General features: G+C 42.2%; 1 protein-coding gene across 1 annotated transcript in view; it reads right to left on the bottom strand.

The window, feature by feature from the left end:
* si:dkey-1d7.3 (transmembrane protein 132D) overlaps positions 1-20,342 on the bottom strand; it is a 49,255-nt gene extending 28,913 nt beyond the window's left edge. The window contains exons 1-2 of the mRNA XM_021590817.2: positions 19,641-20,342; positions 6,760-7,642 (exon numbers count right to left, since the gene is read on the bottom strand). Of these exons, the coding sequence (XP_021446492.2) occupies positions 6,760-7,642; positions 19,641-19,683 (926 nt within the window). The 5' untranslated portion in view covers positions 19,684-20,342. The remainder of the gene's footprint in view (positions 1-6,759; positions 7,643-19,640) is intronic.
* Between the last annotated feature and the right edge of the window lie 288 nt (positions 20,343-20,630).

Raw genomic sequence — 20,630 nt, 5'->3', positions numbered from 1 at the left:
CACACACACCCTCCCCCTGTCCCGTCCACCTGCAGAGGTGTGTTAGTCAGTCAAACATACAAAGACTGGTGCTCTGTGACAGCTGATATTCTGATCAATACTAACCCAGGCAGGGCCGAGGCATGGGTCAGGAGCCAGACTAATCAACTCTCAGCTAGGTTTGTTGAGGCAAGGCCAGCATCACAGCCAAACAATCTACCAACCAAACATATCATTACTCCTGTTAAAAGAGAAATTCAGTCAAAAACGGCAAAAACACAGCCTGCTTGAAAGTCCTACATCTGCTAAACTTGACTGCTGACATGCAAACATTTTGTGGACTATATTTACAGTGGACTAATGAAAAAAATACTAAAAGATAGTTGGAGTGGATTTTTCCATTAAGATAAATTAGGACATTTTGTTTTACACATGTAGCTCGATCTAGTTGGCCAGTACCAGGAACCAGGAGGAATTCAGACCAACAGGGGCAAAGCCAGTCTATTTTAAGCCTGGCTGGATCAGTAAACAGTCTAAGTATGAGATCAGGATGGTAAAGGAAACAAGAGTCAATGAGGAGGTTGATTAAATAAATGTTTTGCCTGAGATCACGTAGAAAAGGGGGGACATTAAGGGAGACTTGATAGAGCTGTCTGTGTGACTTCCTCAAAGTCAACTCATCATCATCTCATTTGTGATGTTTTACAGCTCCACTCTTCATCTACTACCTTCACATATCCCACATTTACAATCTATTTAGTGTGGAACAGCCAACAGGCTATCAGCTAAATAGACTGCTGCCGGAGACTTCCTGTACCTCCCTTAAAGCACAGCACAAACTCATCACTAAAATAGCACTTTTCAAAATACACAATGTTAGCATCCCATGGCCTGAATTTGACAAAGTATTAATTCCTTTGGACTAAGCAATCAAAAATGTTGTTGCAGATAAAAAAATAAGGCTGCCTGAAATGTCCTTAGGTTACCCACAATTCTACGGGGCAAAGTAAATTACTTGTGAAAAATGAACTGCCATGCAACCGTCATTTCCAGTGAGCTAATTTTCCCAGCCAACCATGCAGCAGGAGGACAAACAGAGTGGGCTCATTTTCATAGATTACAGTAGGTGTCTGTGGATTTGGTATTCCGAGTTCACTTCATATCTAATGTAAACACTCGCTAAGACTCTCTACCCTTATATTAGCTTCTGACATTTTAATTTCAGATTTTTTGATTTTGATGATTCTAACAGTCTTTGCGGGTTTAGGCTAGAGGAGTGAGCTTGGTAAATGTAAGCTTGGTATAATTTTTTTCTTCTTTCAAAAGGAAATACACAGTGTTTATAAAGAAACTGATATGAGAAGAATCCAATTCGGTCACCAAAAATATTGAAATTAATTCCACAAGTAACTCTATAAGGCTTTGTAGAGAATATCAAATAAGTTAAAGTTTAATATACATTGTAGTGTATGATCTCGGTATATGCTGATATTGTACTGTGGGCTTTTTCATAGAGGGAAAGAGCAAAAGGGATAGCCACTTTGGACAGACTGGAATGGATGGTCTCCAGTGGTGTAAAGTACTTAGGTAAAAATACTTTTAAGTACTACTTAAGTAGTTTTTTGGGGTATATGTACTTTACTATTTATATCAAATATTGTATTTTTTACTCCATACATTTTCCTTGACACCCAAAAGTATGTGTTACATTTGAAATGCTTAGCAGGACATGAAAATAGTCAAATTCAACCGAACATCCCTGGTCATCCCTACTGCCTCTGATCTGAAGGACTTACTAAAACACACATGCTTAGTTTGTAAATTTTCCAATCTGAATGTTGGAGTGTGCCCGTGGCTTTCCGTAATTTAAAAAACAAGAACATTGTGCCATCTGTTTTACTTAATATAAGGAATTTGAAATTATTTATACTTTTACTTTTGATACGTAAGTATATTTTAAACCAAATACTTTTAGACTTTTACGAAAGGAGAATTTTACTTTTAGAATTTTACTGGGTGACCTTTTCTTGAGTCAATTTCTATTAAGGTATATTTACTTTTACTCAAATATGACAGTTGGTACTTTTTCCTGATGGTCTCTCTGAGTACTGGCTATGAGGTAGAGCAGCAAATACGCTTACTGTAGCCTTGTTCCAATGACTGTGGGACTGGAACTACCAACAAACACAATTGCACACACACCTCACACATTTACGACCGCACACAAACACAAGTCCAGGAGGCAGTAATGGAATGGTGGTCAGATCATCTCCACCCAAAGGGTTAACCTCTCGAATCGTTTTCAATCAGAACAAGGATTATCTGCCATAACCCTTGGGGTTTGGACTCAATCTTGGGCCTGGAGGAGTGAAGTGGAGCAGGGATTTCCCCAAGGAAGAATCACTCATCTCTGAGCCAAGCCAATTCAGACCTGGTTCCACATGGCCTTAAAACACTCGGCTCAGGCCCTTCACTCGTCTCCCCTCTCTAAATCCCAGTATGGGGCGATGAAGAGCAATGGGACTCAAGCACAGAGGCCTGACAGCATCTGCAGTGGGTCAATGGATTTGGGAGATTCAGGTGGCAAACAGATTGATCTCTCAAATAAATATTGTGACCAGAGAGGGTAGGCATCTCTCACGCAACTCTCCTCGATCCCCACCGACGCAATGCAACAAATCCAGGTCAGTTTCAGGTTCAGAGATGATTAAACTTGTAACATTTTTGGCAGCCAGTCACAGGTCCCATTTCGACAATAACTAATCTAGTGGAGATATCTGTACTGAATATCCCTCCCTGTGCCTTTTAGTCATATAATAGGATATGAACTGTGGATTAACACAAGGTCAGGGTATGCTTTGGGATATCACTGTATCAGAAGATAGAGCATGTTCTGCTGTTTTTCAGTATACTCATCTAAAACATTCCAATAAAAGCAATATTATTCTGCTCTGTGATGTGCATCCGAGGCAGTGAGTAGAGCTGTTGCAAAACAGATTGAATTGTGTGTTTTGGCGCGATAGAGCTGCCTGCGTAATAAGTTCATTTCGGCCCAAAGGACTCAGGCAGCTGTTAGTTATTTGTTTTCTTGCTCCATTAAATTGATGCATTATTTATGAACTAAAATATTCAGAAATCCCCGTTCAAACATTAAATGGGATGTTAAGATATGAAGGCTGCCGAATAATTTCCCAATTATTTCCCCCATCTATGGAAGAGCGACTTGTGATCTTCTTTCAGTCTGGAGTGAAGTAGACGGGGACTAGCATACGACAAGTCTGTAATCTGTGTAGGGAGCGGAACTGCAAGACGACTCCCAGCCACACCAGCATTCAACCATCCCACAGCATGGCCTTGGAGACACGCCCTGGCGCCAATCAAGTGGCCTTAAGTTACCATTTAAATGCATGGAACTTATCCTTCATGAAGTGCCTCTCCCATACATCATGGTGATAAACTTTTCGCACAAGGCCTAAAATGACACCAATTATTTATTTTCTTTTGCTAACTTCCTCCAACATACACTACAAGACCAAAAGTATGTGGACACCTGATAGTCAAACCTCTCATTCCAAAATCATGGTCATTAATATGGAGTTGGTCCCCCTAAGCTTCTATAACAACCTCCACTATTCTGGGAATAGTTTCCACTAGATGTTGGAACATTGCTGCAGGGACTTGCTTCCATTCAGCCACAAGAGCATTAGTGAGGTCGGGCACTGATGTTAGGCGATTAGGCCTGGCTCGCAGTTTGCATTCCAATTCATTCCAAAGGTGTTCGATGGGGTTGAGATCAGGGCTCTGTGCAGGCCAGTCAAGTTCTTCCACACCGATCATAACAAACGATTTCTGATTGGATCTCGCTTTGTGCAAGGGAGCATTGTCATGCAGAAACAGGAAAGGGTTTTCCTCAAACTCTTGCCACAGAATCATCTAGAATGTCATTTTATGCTGTAGAGTTAAGATTTCCCTTCAGTGGAACTAAGAAGCCTACTGTAGCCCAAGCCATGAAAGACAGCCCCATACCATTATTCCTCTTCCACCAAACTTTACAGTAGGCACTATGCATTGGGGTAGGTAGCATTCCCCCGGCATCCGCCAAACCCAGATTCGTCCGTCGGACTGCCAGATGGTGTAGCGTGATTAATCACTACCGAGAACACGTTTCCACTGCCCCAGAGACCAACGGTGAGGAGCTTTACACCACTCCAGCCACCGCTTGGCATTGTGCATGGTAATCTTAGGCTTGTGTGCGGCTGCTCAGACTTGGAAACCCATTTCATGAAGCTCTGACGAACAGTTACTTGCCTCTGGAAGTAACTTGGTAGTGAGTGTTGCAACCGAGGACAGATGATTTTTATGCGCTACGCGCTTCAGTACTCGGTGGTCCCGATCTGTGAGCTTGTGTGGCCTACCACTTTGCGGCTGAGCTGTTGTTGCTCCTAGACATTTCCACTTCAAAATAACAGTACTTACAGTTGACTGGGGCAGCTCTAGCAGGGCAGAACTTTGACAAACTGACTTGTTGGAAAGGTGGCAGCCTATGACGGTGCCACATTGAAAGTCACTGAGCTCTTCATGGCTGTGTGCTCAATTTTATACACCTGTCAGCAACGGGTGTGGCTGAAATAGCCCGATCCACTAATTTGAAGGTGTGTCCATATACTTGTGTGTATACAGTGCCTTGCGAAAGTATTCGGCCCCCTTGAACTTTGCGACATTTTGCCACATTTCAGGCTTCAAACATAAAGATATAAAACTGTATTTTTTTGTGAAGAATCAACAACAAGTGGGACACAATCATGAAGTGTAACGACATTTATTGGATATTTCAAACTTTTTTAACAAATCAAAAACTGAAAAATTGGGCGTGCAAAATTATTCAGCCCCTTTACTTTCAGTGCAGCAAACTCTCTCCAGAAGTTCAGTGAGGATCTCTGAATGATCCAATGTTGACCTAAATGACTAATGATGATAAATACAATCCACCTGTGTGTAATCAAGTCTCCGTATAAATGCACCTGCACTGTGATAGTCTCAGAGGTCCGTTAAAAGTGCAGAGAGCATCATGAAGAACAAGGAACACACCAGGCAGGTCCGAGATACTGTTGTGAAGAAGTTTAAAGCCGGATTTGGATACAAAAATATTTCCCAAGCTTTAAACATCCCAAGGAGCACTGTGCAAGCGATAATATTGAAAGGAGTATCAGACCACTGCAAATCTACCAAGACCTGGCCGTCCCTCTAAACTTTCAGCTCATACAAGGAGAAGACTGATCAGAGATGCAGCCAAGAGGCCCATGATCACTCTGGATGAACTGCAGAGATCTACAGCTGAGGTGGGATACTCTGTCCATAGGACAACAATCAGTCGTATATTGCACAAATCTGGCCTTTATGGGAGAGTGGCAAGAAGAAAGCCATTTCTTAAAGATATACATAAAAAGTGTCGGTTAAAGTTTGCCACAAGCCACCTGGGAGACACACCAAACATGTGGAAGAAGGTGCTCTGGTCAGATGAAACCAAAATTGAACTTTTTGGCAACAATGCAAAACGTTATGTTTGGCGTAAAAGCAACACAGCTCATCACACTGAACACACCATCCCCACTGTCAAACATGGTGGTGGCAGCATCATGGTTAGGGCCTGCTTTTCTTCAGCAGGGACAGGGAAGATGGTTAAAATTGATGGGAAGATGGATGGAGCCAAATACAGGACCATTCTGGAAGAAAACCTGATGGAGTCTGCAAAAGACCTGAGACTGGGACGGAGATTTGTCTTCCAACAAGACAATGATCCAAAACATAAAGCAAAATCTACAATGGAATGGTTCAAAAATAAACATATCCAGGTGTTAGAATGGCCAAGTCAAAGTCCAGACCTGAATCCAATCGAGAATCTGTGGAAAGAACTGAAAACTGCTGTTCACAAATGCTCTCCATCCAACCTCACTGAGCTCGAGCTGTTTTGCAAGGAGGAATGGGAAAAAAATTCAGTCTCTCGATGTGCAAAACTGATAGAGACATACCCCAAGCGACTTACAGCTGTAATCGCAGCAAAAGGTGGCGCTACAAAGTATTAACTTAAGGGGGCTGAATAATTTTGCACGCCCAATTTTTCAGTTTTTGATTTGTTAAAAAAGTTTGAAATATCCAATAAATGTCGTTCCACTTCATGATTGTGTCCCACTTGTTGTTGATTCTTCACAAAAAAATACAGTTTTATATCTTTATGTTTGAAGCCTGAAATGTGGCAAAAGGTCGCAAAGTTCAAGGGGGCCGAATACTTTCGCAAGGCACTGTATATAGTGTATTTTGTACTCATAAAATCCGCTTAACATGAAAGGTTAACATTTGTTGTGTTCTTCATATGTTTTCATAATCCCCCAAAAAATAAAAAATGTATACATTTAATGTTACATATGGATTTATGTTCTGAGCCAGGGGACAGCACATCATGGTAGCATGCATCATAGTAACAGAGGGGATGCAGTAACACATTAAATGTGTATTAGTAAACCCATATTAAACAAATAGGATGTAGAATTGATCCTCAATAGTCAGTGTTTTGAGAGTGCATCAGTATATACAGAATATGTTCTGCACACAAAGCAGTACAATACAATATATAGACAGTGAAGTCATATCAACAACATTATGTACATAGTCTGATAAATTAGCTATGAATGTTGTACGTACTATCTGATTGTGATCTGGATATTCTAGCTATGCAATGAGAGAGACGCACAGACAAACAATATATCCAAGCAGTGTTCTTACCTAAGAGTGAAGCTCTCCACAGCAGACACATTGGACAGGAACACATAGAAAGTGGCCAAGTCGGTGGATCTCAGTGGTTTGGAGGAGGTCTGGACTACCAAGGCTCCCCCTAGTCTCAGACGCAGAAATGTAGGGTTCCCAGGTGAGGCCTTTAGGAGGTTGACACTCCCTACCCTCCTCAATGGTATACCAGACCCCACTGGGCCGCCCCTCCCCACCCCCACACGCTGCAGGCTGTCCTGGGGCACACACTGGCCCGTCCGGTCCCGTCGGCTTTGGAAGTAGATCTCTACGGGATTCCCCTGAACCTCTCCCAATCTTTCCCTAGGGCTGAACCAGGCAGGCTCAGGTTTCAACTGGGCCACACAGAATCCCCCTGGGGACAGCAGGCATGCCCCCCGCACCTCCCGTGTCTCCCAGAAGGCATACGCCGTCACACAATGCGCCCCCTCCTCCGCCGCTCCCTTCCTCCCACTACTACCCCTGTCCTCTTTTTCCCCTGCCTTCATCCCAGCGTCACCTCCACTGGCCAAATCGGGCATGTGGAAGAGGATTCTGACAATGGGCATGGAGGAGCGGACCTGGCGGGCCAGGACGACAGGAAGGATCCTACGGCCGCTGAGGAGCAGCTCTCGGCCGATAGGCCTCTCCACAGACAGGGGGCCATACGTGGCGTTGACGGCCGGCCGCAGGAGGCCCGCCCCGGGGTTGGTGATGAGGAAGGCCTGCCTCTGGGCCTGCAGGCCGGAGTTCCCCAGGAGCTCTTGGCTATTCTCTCTCAGCAGTAGGTGGTCTGCATTGAGGATCTGGTAGCCTACTGAGGGGTAGACAGGGAAGGGAGCTTGGTTCTTGGTGTCTTCTGACATCTCCTGGCAGTGGACACCTAGAGAATGAGATTTCAAATACAGCTGTTAGCATAGTGCCAAAAAATCACATGTGTGTCTATTCAAAGTAGCAGCATTACTATGGTTTCTCCCCAAAAATGTGTTTAAATGTTGAATAATGGTGGTGGATAAAATAAAAGCTGACACCACTCTCATGCACAGTGACCATGGTTATTCAGTGGATTCAGTGGAAGTCTAGAAGAGATGACCCCACTTTTCAGGGTACGGTTGCTGAAATCCAATATACTGTACATCAAACATCATCACAAGGAATGCCCTAGCTAGCCCACTGTCCTCCTGCTCCACTATACAGCCCATCCTGAAATCCAGCACAATCCCTTTCAATTTAAACATGACCTAGAACAGCCGAGTAGCTTTACAGCTGAGAGCACTTGGAATGATACAGTAACAAGGCAAAGTATGAGTCAACTTTATCTAGGCAGTCTTTTTCTACCACAACTTCAAGGTCTGTATGTGTTGAATCCTGTTGTCATATACACTGAGTGAACAGCCTACATTTTTCGGGGCATGGACTACAAGGTGTCGAAAGCGTTCGACAGTGATGCTTGCCCATGTTGACTCCAATACAGTTGTGTCAAGTTGGCTGGATGTCCTTTGGGTGGTGGACTATTCTTGGTACACATGGGAAACCATTGATCATGAAACCCCCAGCAGTGTTGCAGTTCTTGACACACTCAAAGCAGTGCGCCTGGCACCTACTACCATTCCCCATTCAAAGGCACTTAAATATTTTGTCTTGCCCATTCACTCTCTGAATGGCACACATATGCAATCCGTGTCAATTATCTCAAGGCTTAAAAATCCTTCTTCAACCTGTCTCCGACCCTTCATCTACACTGATTGAAATGCACTTAACATGCGACATCAATAAGGGATCATAGCCTTCACCTGGATTCAGCTGGTCCTAATGTCCTAATGTTTTGTACAGTCAGTGCCTTCAGAAAATATTCATACCCCATTACATTTTCCACATTTTGTTGTGTTACAGCCTGAATAAAAAATGATTAAATGGATATTTTGTGTGACTGGCCTACACACAATACCCCATAATGTCAAAGTGGAATTGTGTTTGAATTTTTTTTTTTAACCCATTTTTCTCACCAATTTCATGATATCCAATTGAGATCCAATTACGATCTTGTCTCATTGGGAGAGGTGGAGGTCAAGTCATGCATCCTGCCCGCTTAACCGAGCTTCTTAAAACCTGCCCACTTAACCCGGAAGCCAGCTGCACCAATGTGTCAGTAGAAACACTGTTCAACTGACGATCGAAGTCAGCCTGCAGGCCCGCCACAAGGAGTCACTAGAGCACGATGAGCCAAGTAAAGCCCCCCCAGCCAAACCATCCCTAACCTGATTATGATGGTACAATTGTGCGCCGACCTATGGACTCCCGGTCATAGCCAGTTGTGATACAGACTGGGATCAAACCCGGGGCTGTAGTGACACTTCAAGCACAGCGATGCAGTGCCTTAGACCGCTACGACACTCGGGAGGCTGAAATTATGTCTGTAGACATTTTTACAAATTAATTAAAATTGAAAAGCTGAAAAGTCTTGAGTCAATAAGTATTCAACCTTTGGTATGGCAAGCCTAAATAAGTTCAGGAGTAAAAATGTGCTTAACAAGTCACCCCTCTGATTCAAATGGGTTGGGTTAAATGCGGAAGACACATTTCAGTTGAAGGCATTTAGTTGTACAACTGACTAGGTATTCCTCTTTCCTTTCCTATTAAGTTGCATAATAATGTTTAACCCCCAGAGTCGATTGAATCACCGGTTACATAATAGAAAAAATCCCACCAATATCAGTTGTTTTTGCATTGGATGCATCTCAATCCACCACATCCGCCAGTGTTGCACTTCAACAAATCAAAAAATATTTGAGATTCTTATGAGTAGCCACCCTTCGCTTTGATGACAGCTTTGCACACTCTTGGCATTCTCTCAAACAGCTTCATGAGTTAGTCACCTGGAATGCATTTCAATTAACAGGTGTGCCTTGTTAAAAGTTCATTTGTGGAATTTCTTTCCTTCTTAATGCGTTTGAGCCAATCAGTTGTGTTGTGACAAGGTAGGGGAGGTATATAGAAGATAGCCCTATTTGGTAAAATACCAAGGCCATATTATGACAAAAACAGCTCAAATAAGCAAAGAGAAACGACAGTTCATCATTACTTTAAGACATGAAGGTCAGTCAATCCGGAAAAAGTGCAGTCGCAAAAACCATCAAGCGCTATGATGAAACTGGCTCTCATGAGTATCTTCACAGGAAAGGAAGACCCAGAGTTACCGCTGCAGAGGATAAGTTCATTAGAGTTAATTGCACCTCAGATTGCAGCCCAAATAAAAGTAACAGACACATCTCAAGGTCAACTGTTCAGATGAGACTACGTGAATCAGGCCTTCATGGTCAAATTGCTACAAAGGAACCACTACTAAATAGTAAGAAGAGACTCGCTTGGGCAATAGACATTAGACCGGTGGGATTTTTGAGATTTTTGGTTCCAACTGCCGTGTCTTTGTGAGATGCAGAGTAGGTGAACGGCTGATCTCTGCATGTGTGGTTCCCACGTGAAGCATGGAGGAGGTGTGATGATGTGGGGGTGCTTTGCTGGTGATACGGTCTGTGATTTATTTAGAATTCAAGACACTCTTAACCAGCATGTCTACCACAGCATTCTGCAGCGATACGCCATCCCATCTGGTTTGCGCTAAGTGGGACTATTTTTTTTTTCCCCAACAGGACAATGACCCAAAACACACTTCCAGACTGTGTAAGGTCTATTTGACCAAGCAGAGTGATGGAGTGCTGCATCAGATGACGTGGCCTCCATAACCACCCGTCCTCAACCCAATTGAGATGGTTTGGGATGAGTTGGACCATAGAGTGAAGAAAAGGAGCCAACATGCCCTCCGCATATGTGGGAACTCCTTCAAGACTGTTGGAAAAGCATTCCTCATGAAGCTGGTTGAGAGAATGACAAGAGTGCGTAAAGCTGTCGTCAAGGCAAAGGGTGGCTACTTTAAAGAATCTCAAATATAAAATATATTTTTATTTATTTAACACTTTTTTTGGTTACTACATGATTCCATTTGTGTTATTTTGATGTTTTGATGTCTTCACTATTATTCTACAATGTACAATGTTTATACCTAAAGGGGTCCTAAAATTCAAAATCAAATAGCTTAATGATCCATAGTATGACCATCTTAAAACAATTCCATATGTCAGCTTCTCATGTAATCATCTGTAGCGTCTGAACGGTTTCACCTAAAAAAAACATTATGATCACTCTGTGGAAAGGGGAGACTTTCACATGATGGTGTTCACCGATTTGCTCTACAACCCACACAAGTGTCACAGGACTCGTCTAAAAGTAACGGTTTAAAAAAATTAATTGAAGTATGATGATAGTTTCATGCCTACACCAAAAAAAGAGGTTAAATTAGTGCAAAAAATTATACTAAATATATCCAGAGTTCTTTTTATATCGCCTACATTTAGGACAGACACTTCAAAATCTTGTTTCTTATGATTCATTTTTTTGACATTGATGAATGTTATTCAATGCGTGTCTATGGGCTTTATAGTAGAAAAGGCCAAAATAAATGCCTAGCAAAGAAGGGCACCTTTTGGTAGATGGGTAAAAAAAAAGAAGCTGACATTGAATATCCCTGTGAGCATGGTGAAGTTATTAATTACACTTTGGATGGTGTATCAACACACCCAGTCACTACAAAGATATAAGAGTCATTCCTAACCCAGTTGCTGGAGTGGAAGGAACCTGCTCAGAGATTTCACCATGAAAAAAAGCAGCCAATCACCGATCACACATGCAAAATATTAATGAACACATTGCAAAATCATTCGCATTTTGTTAGAGGAGAGTAAGCAGTCTCTGTTCAATTGTTGTTGGGAAATGGAAGGGTTGTGCTGCCCTTCATGCCTCAACCTATGTGACCTTTCTCTTACGAAAGAGGGTCAATCAAAATCACATTTTAATTTCCAAGGATAAACTGGGGTTATAGAGGGTCATGAGGTGAAATTGTGCACGAAGCAAATATGAATACTTCCTGATGTTTTAATCTTTCTACAGGCTAGACCTGTGTTTAGGCACAGCTTGGATATCTTAATGAGTGCACAGCAATGGAAGATAATAAATGCATGCATATTCATGTCCAAGCAGGGAGGACATCCAAAGACTGAGCTCTATCATTTTAATACAAACGTGAAGAGCACAGTGGCACAGCAAGGCCCACCCTCGTAGGATGAGACAGCACAACACACACACACACACACACACACACACACACGTCTGAAATCTTTATCAACAGAAGACAAACAGCTTGGCTTGATTTTCACTCTGGCACCTCATCCTCTGGCCAAACAGACCTGAAAACACACATGCCTAGTGAACAAATCATGTCTACAAAAATCGCACCACACCATAATGATTCAACTTGGACCTGTGGTTGGAATAGTGGTACTGTTCAAACAAGGTGGTTCAAGCATACTGCATCCAACGTGTGGTTGAGGGTTTAGTGCAATGCACATCATTCATCTACTCCAGGGGTATCAAACATATGGCCAGCAGGCCAGTGGGGGTCCAATCAAATGGAAACTGTGTAGAAATAATAATGTACCTACAATCATACAGTGCGGCCCTCGGGGCAAAATTAGTTTGACATTCCTGATCCACTCTATGGTACAGTAATTGAGACTGTTGATCCATCTTTCCTTGAGTGCTTTTCATTAGTAGATAGAGGGAGATCTCAACATTTTAGTTCCTCATAAATACTGAAAATGACAAGTTTACTAGCATCCTAGCTAGCGCATAACGTTCTGAGAATCTCATGTTTCTTAGAGCTTGGTGAGAGCATGGTTGTCTTATGGTTATATTGCATACAACCTTCCCACAACTTTCTGGTAATGGGGCAGGATAGTTGCTCGGCTTTGGAACATTCTCAGCACATTTAAGGAACTTGACAAAAAACGTTACTTTCTTGGTATTTCATTATTTTTACACAATGTTTCCTAAAAGTTCAAAACAAAGTTATATTTAATTACATTTTTGGTAATGTTCTAGGAATGTTCTCCAACTGTTTGACATTGGAATGTTCTCAAATAGTTAAGAAACAATGTGCTTCTGTGGGAATTTCAGTACTTCAGCGTAACGTTTCCTACAGTTTTCTTCATGTTCTATATTTAAAGTCATGTTCTCTTTTTAAAAAATACATCTTGCGATGCACTTGGACACATGATCAGTGATGCCTCTGTGGTGGTCTTGACAGCCTTCCTCCTATTGGCCCCTATGATACCCAGTAGGCTATAGGCCCTGTATAGGGATTGACCTGCGAACCCTCTGCAGCCCACTTCAACAGGCTCACACCTTGATCTCCACCCCTGCTTGTGGCACTGCTCCACCAGGTCCTCGTACTTCACCCTGCTTCTGTCATTGACCTCCTCAATGCAGTTCTCCAAAGGGACAGTGAGCTCCAGTAAGATAACCTGCTTGGAGGTTTGGAAAGCAGCACAATGTCTGGCCTCAGTGTCGTCTGAGCTGCTTTCCTAGTCTGGAGCTGTTGAAAGAAGAGGTTCTGGTAGCTGGCTTTTACCCACCTCTGACAAATACAATTGCCTGCTTCGTTGATCAGAGGCGCTTGCAGTAGCTGATTCCACTGCAGATAGTATCCGCTAAGGCTTTGAGCACCTGGTTGTGGCACCAGCAGTAGAAACCCTCACCTAAGGCTTTTGAGCAGCAGCTGAGGATGTGCTCAAGGATTTCTCTCTTCAGGCACAGAGGACATGATGGTGAATTAACATTGCCCCAGCAGAACAGAAGATTTTTGGGTCACTTGGCTGGCATTTAGGCTGCTGATTTTATTTAAACCCTTATTTTACCAGGTAATTTGACTGAGAACACATTCTCATTTACAGCAACAACCTGGGGAATAGTTACAGGGGAGAGGGAGCCAATTGTAAGCTGGGGATGGTATGAGGGCAAGATTGGGAATTTAGCCAGGACACCAGCGTTAACACCCCGACTCTTACAATAAGTGCCGTGGGCTGTTTAGTGAGTCAGCACACCAGTTTAACATCCCATCCGAAAGACAACACCCTACACAAGGCAATGTCTCAAATCACTGGCCTGGGGCATTGGGATATTTATTTTTTGACCAGAGAAATGACTGCGTCCTACTGGCTCTCCATCACCACTTCCAGCAGTATCTGGTCTCCCTTCCAGGGATTGACCAGGACCAACCCTGCTTAGCTTCAGAAGTAAGCCAGCAGTGGGATGCAGGGTGGTATACTGATGATGGGTAACTACAGTTTTTTTATTCTGATCGTACAGGGCAATGTTGCTCAGGCTTTGAGGTAATTCCAGCCATTTGTGGAGGTAGCTGCTGACCCTCTCGAACCTCTTGACTGTAAGATCAGGACCAGCAGGGGCCAGAGGATCCGTGGGAGGACACCATGAATCACGCCCTGACCTGAGAGAGCCTTTATATGTCTCTATTTTGGTTTGGTCAGGGTGTGATTTGGGTGGGCATTCTATGTTTTGTTTTCTAGGTTTTGTGCTTCTATGTTTTGGCCGGGTATGGTTTTCAATCAGGGACAGCTGTCTATCGTTGTCTCTGCAGCCTTCTTTCCCTGTTGTATTTGTGGGTAGTTGACATTTGTTAGTGGCACTATAGCCCTGTAAGCTTCACGGTTGTGTCTTCAGTTGGTGACATTTGAAATAAAAGGAAAATGTACGCTCACCACGCTGCACTTTAGACTACTTCGTGCCCAGGTGACATGTTTCTGCAACCCTTTTCAGATTCCACCTACAACAGGGGATAGATGATATTGTCACCTACCGGTCGTCCATGAAGGCTCTGATAGGAGGTTGTCGCGTGGCAGACTTGGTGAGCGGGTGTCTACATTCCACCTCTGCTGACGTGACCAGCATGATCATGGCAAGGGCAAACAGGATCACTGAAATGGTGCGGCCAGTGATGATTCCTTTCTCAAGCCTGTGCCATTCCGATGCTGTGGACTCAGAGGTGACTCTCAAACTGAAACTGTTGTAGTAGTCCAGCCTGGGATGTGGTGCTGAACTAGAGCCGCTTCAAACAGCTTGTGGGGTATGGAGCTATAAGCGTTTGTGAGGTTCAGCCACAGTACAGCTCCTCTGTTCTCCCGGGCTTCTCTGATTAGCTGCGTGACCATGCTTGTGTGCTCCAGGCACCCTGACACCTTCGGAATCCCTCCTTTCTGGACTGATGTGTCGATGTAGGAGTTTTTCAGGAAGTAGTCTGTCAGATGCCTGGACACAATTCTGAAGAATATATTTCCTTCAACACAGCAGTGAGATGGTTCTGAACTGGTTTATGTTCTTTGAGTTCTCCTCCTTAGGAATCCATACTCCGTCTGCACATCTCCACAGTTGAGTGACTTTGCCCCTTCTCCAAAAGGCCTTCAGGTTTCTCTAGAGCTGGTGTAGTAGCTATGGGCAGTGTTTGTAGAACTTGTAGGGCACACCACTCATTCCTGGGGCTGAGCTAGCTCTTGCCCTCTTGACAACCTCTTATACCTCCTTCCAACTGGGCATCTCGTTGAACTCTGTGGTTGGTACTGGTGGTTGGTACTGGTGGAACTATCAAGGCTTTGCAGTGCTCCAGATCTTGCTCTCTGATCGCGTCACTGTACGTGCTGTGGAGATTGTTGTTGATCTCATCTTTGGAGCAGGTAAGCTGAACACTGCGCTTCTGCCCTAGTGGTATAACTGTAATGGTTTACAGAGTTAATGTTTACAGTTAATAGATTGAGCGTTACAGTGGGGCAAAAAAGTATTTAGTCAGCCACCAATTGTGCAAGTTCTCCCACTTAAAAAGATGAGAGTGGCCTGTAATTTTCATCATAGGTACACTTCAACTATGACAGACAAAATGAGAAAAAAATTCCAGAAAATCACATTGTAGGATTTTTAATGAATTTATTTGCAAATTATGGTGGAAAATAAGTATTTGGTCAATAACAAAAGTTTATCTCAATACTTTGTTATATACCCTTTGTTGGCAATGACAAGAGGTGAAGACTTACAGAAAACGTTTGACAAGGTTTTCACACACTGTTGCTGGTATTTTGGCCCATTCCTCCATGCAGATCTCCTCTAGAGCAGTGATGTTTTGGGGCTGTTGCTGGACAACACGGACTTTCAACTCCCTCCAAAGATTTTCCATGGGTTGAGATCTGGAGACTGGCTAGGCCACTCCAGGACCTTGAAATGCTTCTTACGAATCCACTGCTTCGTTGCCCAGAAGGTGTGTTTGGGATCATTGTCATGCTGAAAGACCCAGCCACGTTTCATCTTCAATGCCCTTGCTGATGGAAGGAGGTTTTCACTCAAAATCTCACAATACATGGCCCCATTCATTCTTTCCTTTACACGGATCAGTCGTCCTGGTCCCTTTGCAGAAAAACAGCCCCAAAGCATGATGTTTCCACCCCCATGCTTCACAGTAGGTATGGTGTTCTTTGGATGCAACTCAGCATTATTTGTCCTCCAAACACGACGAGTTGAGTTTTTACCAAAAAGTTGGCACTGCAGGATTTGAGTCCCTGGCGGCGTAGTGTGTTACTGATGGCAGGCTTTGTTACTTTGGTCCCAGCTCTCTGCAGGTCATTCACTAGGTCCCCCCGTGTGGTTCTTGGATTTTTGCTCACCGTTCTTGTGATCATTTTGACCCCACGGGGAGAGATCTTGCGTGGAGCCCCAGATCGAGGGAGATTATCAGTGATCTTGTATGTCTTCCATTTCCTAATAATTGCTCCCACAGTTGATTTCTTCAACCCAAGCTGCTTACCTATTGCAGATTCAGTCTTCCCAGCCTGGTGCAGGTCTACAATTTTGTTTCTGGTGTCCTTTGACAGTACTTTGATCTTGGCCATAGTGGAGTTTGGAGTGTGACTGTTTGAGGTTGTGGACAGGTGTCTTTTATACTGATAACAAGTTCAAACAGGTGCCATTCATACAGGTAACGAGTGGAGGACAGAGGAGCCTCTTAAAGAAGAAGTTACAGGTCTGTGAGAGCCAGAATTTTGCTTGTTTGTAGGTGAACAAATACTTATTTTCCACCATAATTTGCAAATAAATTCATTAAAAATCCTACAATGTGATTTTCTGGATTTTTTTCTCATTTTGTCTGTCATAGTTGAAGTGTACCTATGATGAAAATTACAGGCCTCTCATCTTTTTAAGTGGGAGAACTTGCACAATTGGTGGCTGACTAAATACTTTTTTGCCCCACTGTATTTACAGTGCCTTCAGAAAGTGTTTGTACCCCTTGACTTATTCAAAATTTGGTTGTGTTACACTCTGAATTCAAAATAAAGAAAATTCTCACCCATCTACACAATACCCCATAATGAAAAACTGAAAAAATGTTTTTAGGAAATCTTTTGAAAATGAAATTCAGAAATATCTAATTTACTGTACATAAGTATTCACACCACTGAGTCAGTTTTGTGTAGAAGCACCTTTGGCAGTGATTACAGCTGTAAATCTTAATGGGAGCTTTCCACACCTGGATTGTGCAACATTTGCCCATTATTCTTTTCGAAGGTCTTCAAGCTCTGTCAAATTGGTTGTTGATCATTGTCAGACAACCATTTTTAGGCCTTTCAATAGATTTTCAAGCAGATTTAAGTAAAATCTGTAACTCGGAATATTCACTGTCATCTTGGTGAGCAACTCAAGTGTAGATTTGGCCTTGTGTTTTAAGGTATTATCCTGCTGAAAGGTGAATTAATCTCAGTGTCTGGTGGAAAGCACACTAAACCAAGTTTTCCTCTGCCTGTCCATTTATTTTTTTATTCTGAAAAACATGCCAATCCTTAACGATTCCAAGCATACCCATAACATGATGCAGCCACCACTATGCTTGAAAATATGAAGAGTGGTACTCAGTAATGTGCTGTTTTGGATTTGCTCCAAACAAAACACTTTAGAACAAAACCTTAATTACTTTGCCACATTTTTTGCAGCATTACTTTAGTGCCTTGTTGCAAACAGGATGTTTTGAAATATTTTTTTTATGTACAGGCTTCCTTCTTTTCACTCTGTCAATTAGGTTAGTATTGTGGTCATAAGTAGTGCACTATATAGGGCAGGGGTAATTAACTCTTACCCTACGAGGTCCGGAGCGTACTGGTTTTCTGTTCTACCTGATAATTAAGTACCTACAATGTTGTTAATCTATCCTCAGTTTTCTCCTATCACAACCATGAAAGTCTGTAACTGTTTTAAAGTCACCATTGGCCTTATGGTGAAATCCCTAAGCGATTTCTTTACTCTCTGGCAGCTGAATTAGGAAAGATGCCAGTATCATTGTAGTGACTGTTTATTGATACACCTTTCAAAGTGTAATTAATATCTTCACCATGCTCAAAGGGATATTCAATGTCTGCTTTTTTATTTTGACCCGTCTACCAATAGGTGCCCTTCATTGCAAGGTATTGGAAACCCTCCCTGGCCTTTGTGGTTGAATTTGTGTTTGAAATTCGCTGCGCGACTGAGGGACCTTAAGGATACAGTGCATTCGGAAATGATTCAGACCCCTTCCCTTTTTTCACATTTTGTTACGTTACAGCCTTATTCCAAAATGTATTAAATTAGTTTTTCCCCCTCATCAATCTACACACAATAACCCATAACGCCTAAGCGAAAACAGGTTTGTAGAAAGTTTTGCAAATGTATTAAAAATGATAAACAGAAATGCTTGTTTCCTTTGAAATGGGGTCTATTTGAATAGACTAAAAGGACATTTTTTATTTTACTTTATTTTATTTTTTACACATGGCATGCTAGCTCCATCCTGGTGGCACAGTGGACTAATTCCATGGATGGAGAACAGAAGATTATAGGTTTGAATCTCACTGATGCCGTGTCACAATGAAAGAGACAATAAAATAATGTGTTTGCATGATTAATGCCTCAGGAAATACATTTCCATGTGTCCTTTCTGTGAACGTTTTAAGGAAGTTATTAAAAAAAAATCTCCAAATAACCTAGATTTTCCATTCTCAGAGCATTAATAAAACCTCAGAGGAAAACCTTCAAGGAACCAGAGTAAGACGTTCTCAGAACCTCCCTGCAACCTAAGAACAGGATACATTTTCACTTCTATTCTCAGAACATCCTGTTTTACCAGTGAGAAAACGCATGGCTTCGTTCCCACAAACAAGGTGAAACCAAAAACATACATTCCCACAACTTCCATGGAACCAAATGTGCTAGTTGGGCTCTCAGTGAAGCAAGGGAAATTAAGCAACTTAGTCAAAATTAATAAACAGTAGTCATGCCAGACTACTTTCTAGCAAACATTGGCCTACGGCAGAGTTTTTGCCCTAGCACTACACAGCTGATTAAAATCATCAAAGCTTGATGATGATTTAGTTATTTGAATCCGCTGTGTAGTGCTAGGGCAATAAACAAAACGTACACCCAGAGGTGGCCGCAGAACCGACTTTGGGAAACCCTGGCCTAATTGTATCTCAAAGCATCATAGAATACATGTTATTTTCAGGATTATCATCCCATGTAAATGCAAACTAAAAAAAATGAGATATCATGGTTCCTGTCTCTTTAAAAAGCCGTATCCTCTTTTTCATTGTGTATGTAAATAGGAACTGTTGTTTTAAATGAATGAGTGCATCTACATCAAAGTATGGGGCTAATGTTCTAAAATAAGCTTTTCATTAAAAATGTGTTTCCAACTGTCAAGAGGACACTACATTCATTTTTGATCTGTTGATCAATTGTTTACTTTTACTTTTAACAAAACATTTGTCAGTACCAGTGAAGTAGCCTACAGTAAAGTACATATGGGTGACAATTAAAATGAAATAGATCATGTACAAACTGATTTTTAAAAAATGTATTAAACTATTTAATAACCACCATCCATCAACGTAAAGTGCAAGTCTTACCTGTCAGAAGTGAGAAAATGAACACTGTGGCAAATGGCAACATCACACGGAGAGGAAAGTAGTGTGTCTTGGCAAATTGGAAAGTCCTGATAATCTAGAGGAGTGCTCTAACACCGCACCGAGGGAAGAGCTTCTGTCTTTCTGCTGTCAATTGACACACATCTCTGGTAATTTACATTTCTTCAATTCCCAACAAAGTAAAGGGCTCTGATGGAAAGATATGCCTATATTAATAACAGACGCAACAGTACATTCCTATTCCAAATAATAACTCAGTGTTATTTACGTCCACCTGATTTGGTATCCACATTACGCAAATGTTTGTATGTTGCCTCCATCTGATTTTTTCTGCGTCAAATTCACTTTCGCTTGTTGTTCGCCAATTTGTAGGTTAAAACAAAATGTTCAAGTTGAGGGTTGTTGCTTCTTACAGTAAATCCACCGTTTAATGTTAACGCAATTAATTGCACACTCCAGAGAGTAGACAGTGAACAGAGGCTAGTTTATATCCTGTTCAGTCCTGCATACACAATGAGCAAACATCAAGGCAGGCTATGCCATAGATCGGCTGTTCCCATCTTCCGTCCGATTAACGACTCTCGTGCGTAATCGCCGTGGGGGAAAGGAAATGCTGCGAGGAAATGAACTGCATGAGTAGTCAATAGAATCTAGTGATTTCTCAATTAATGATGGACTATCCCATCTGGAATATGTTGTATAACTACTATACACAAGTCATAACAGGCCTAGATATAGACCTACTTTGTTGGCTATATGCCTATATATTTTTGATTTAATTTCATTTTTTTTGTATATCAGTTATATTGTCCTCTGTTTTTGTAGCCTTGAATAAATACCCCATCATAAAGTTAGAGTTGAGACGAACATGCCTACAGTAATAAAAAACATGACTTATATAAAGAGGACTTGCATATAATGTGATGTCCGGATGTTCAAACGCCGCAATTCTGGACAAACAAGATTTATGTA

Source organism: Oncorhynchus mykiss, chromosome Y, assembly GCF_013265735.2.
Source record: "Oncorhynchus mykiss isolate Arlee chromosome Y, USDA_OmykA_1.1, whole genome shotgun sequence".
In the NCBI taxonomy this organism is placed as follows: Eukaryota; Metazoa; Chordata; class Actinopteri; order Salmoniformes; family Salmonidae; genus Oncorhynchus; species Oncorhynchus mykiss.
This window is presented reverse-complemented; position numbering and strand designations above follow the sequence as displayed.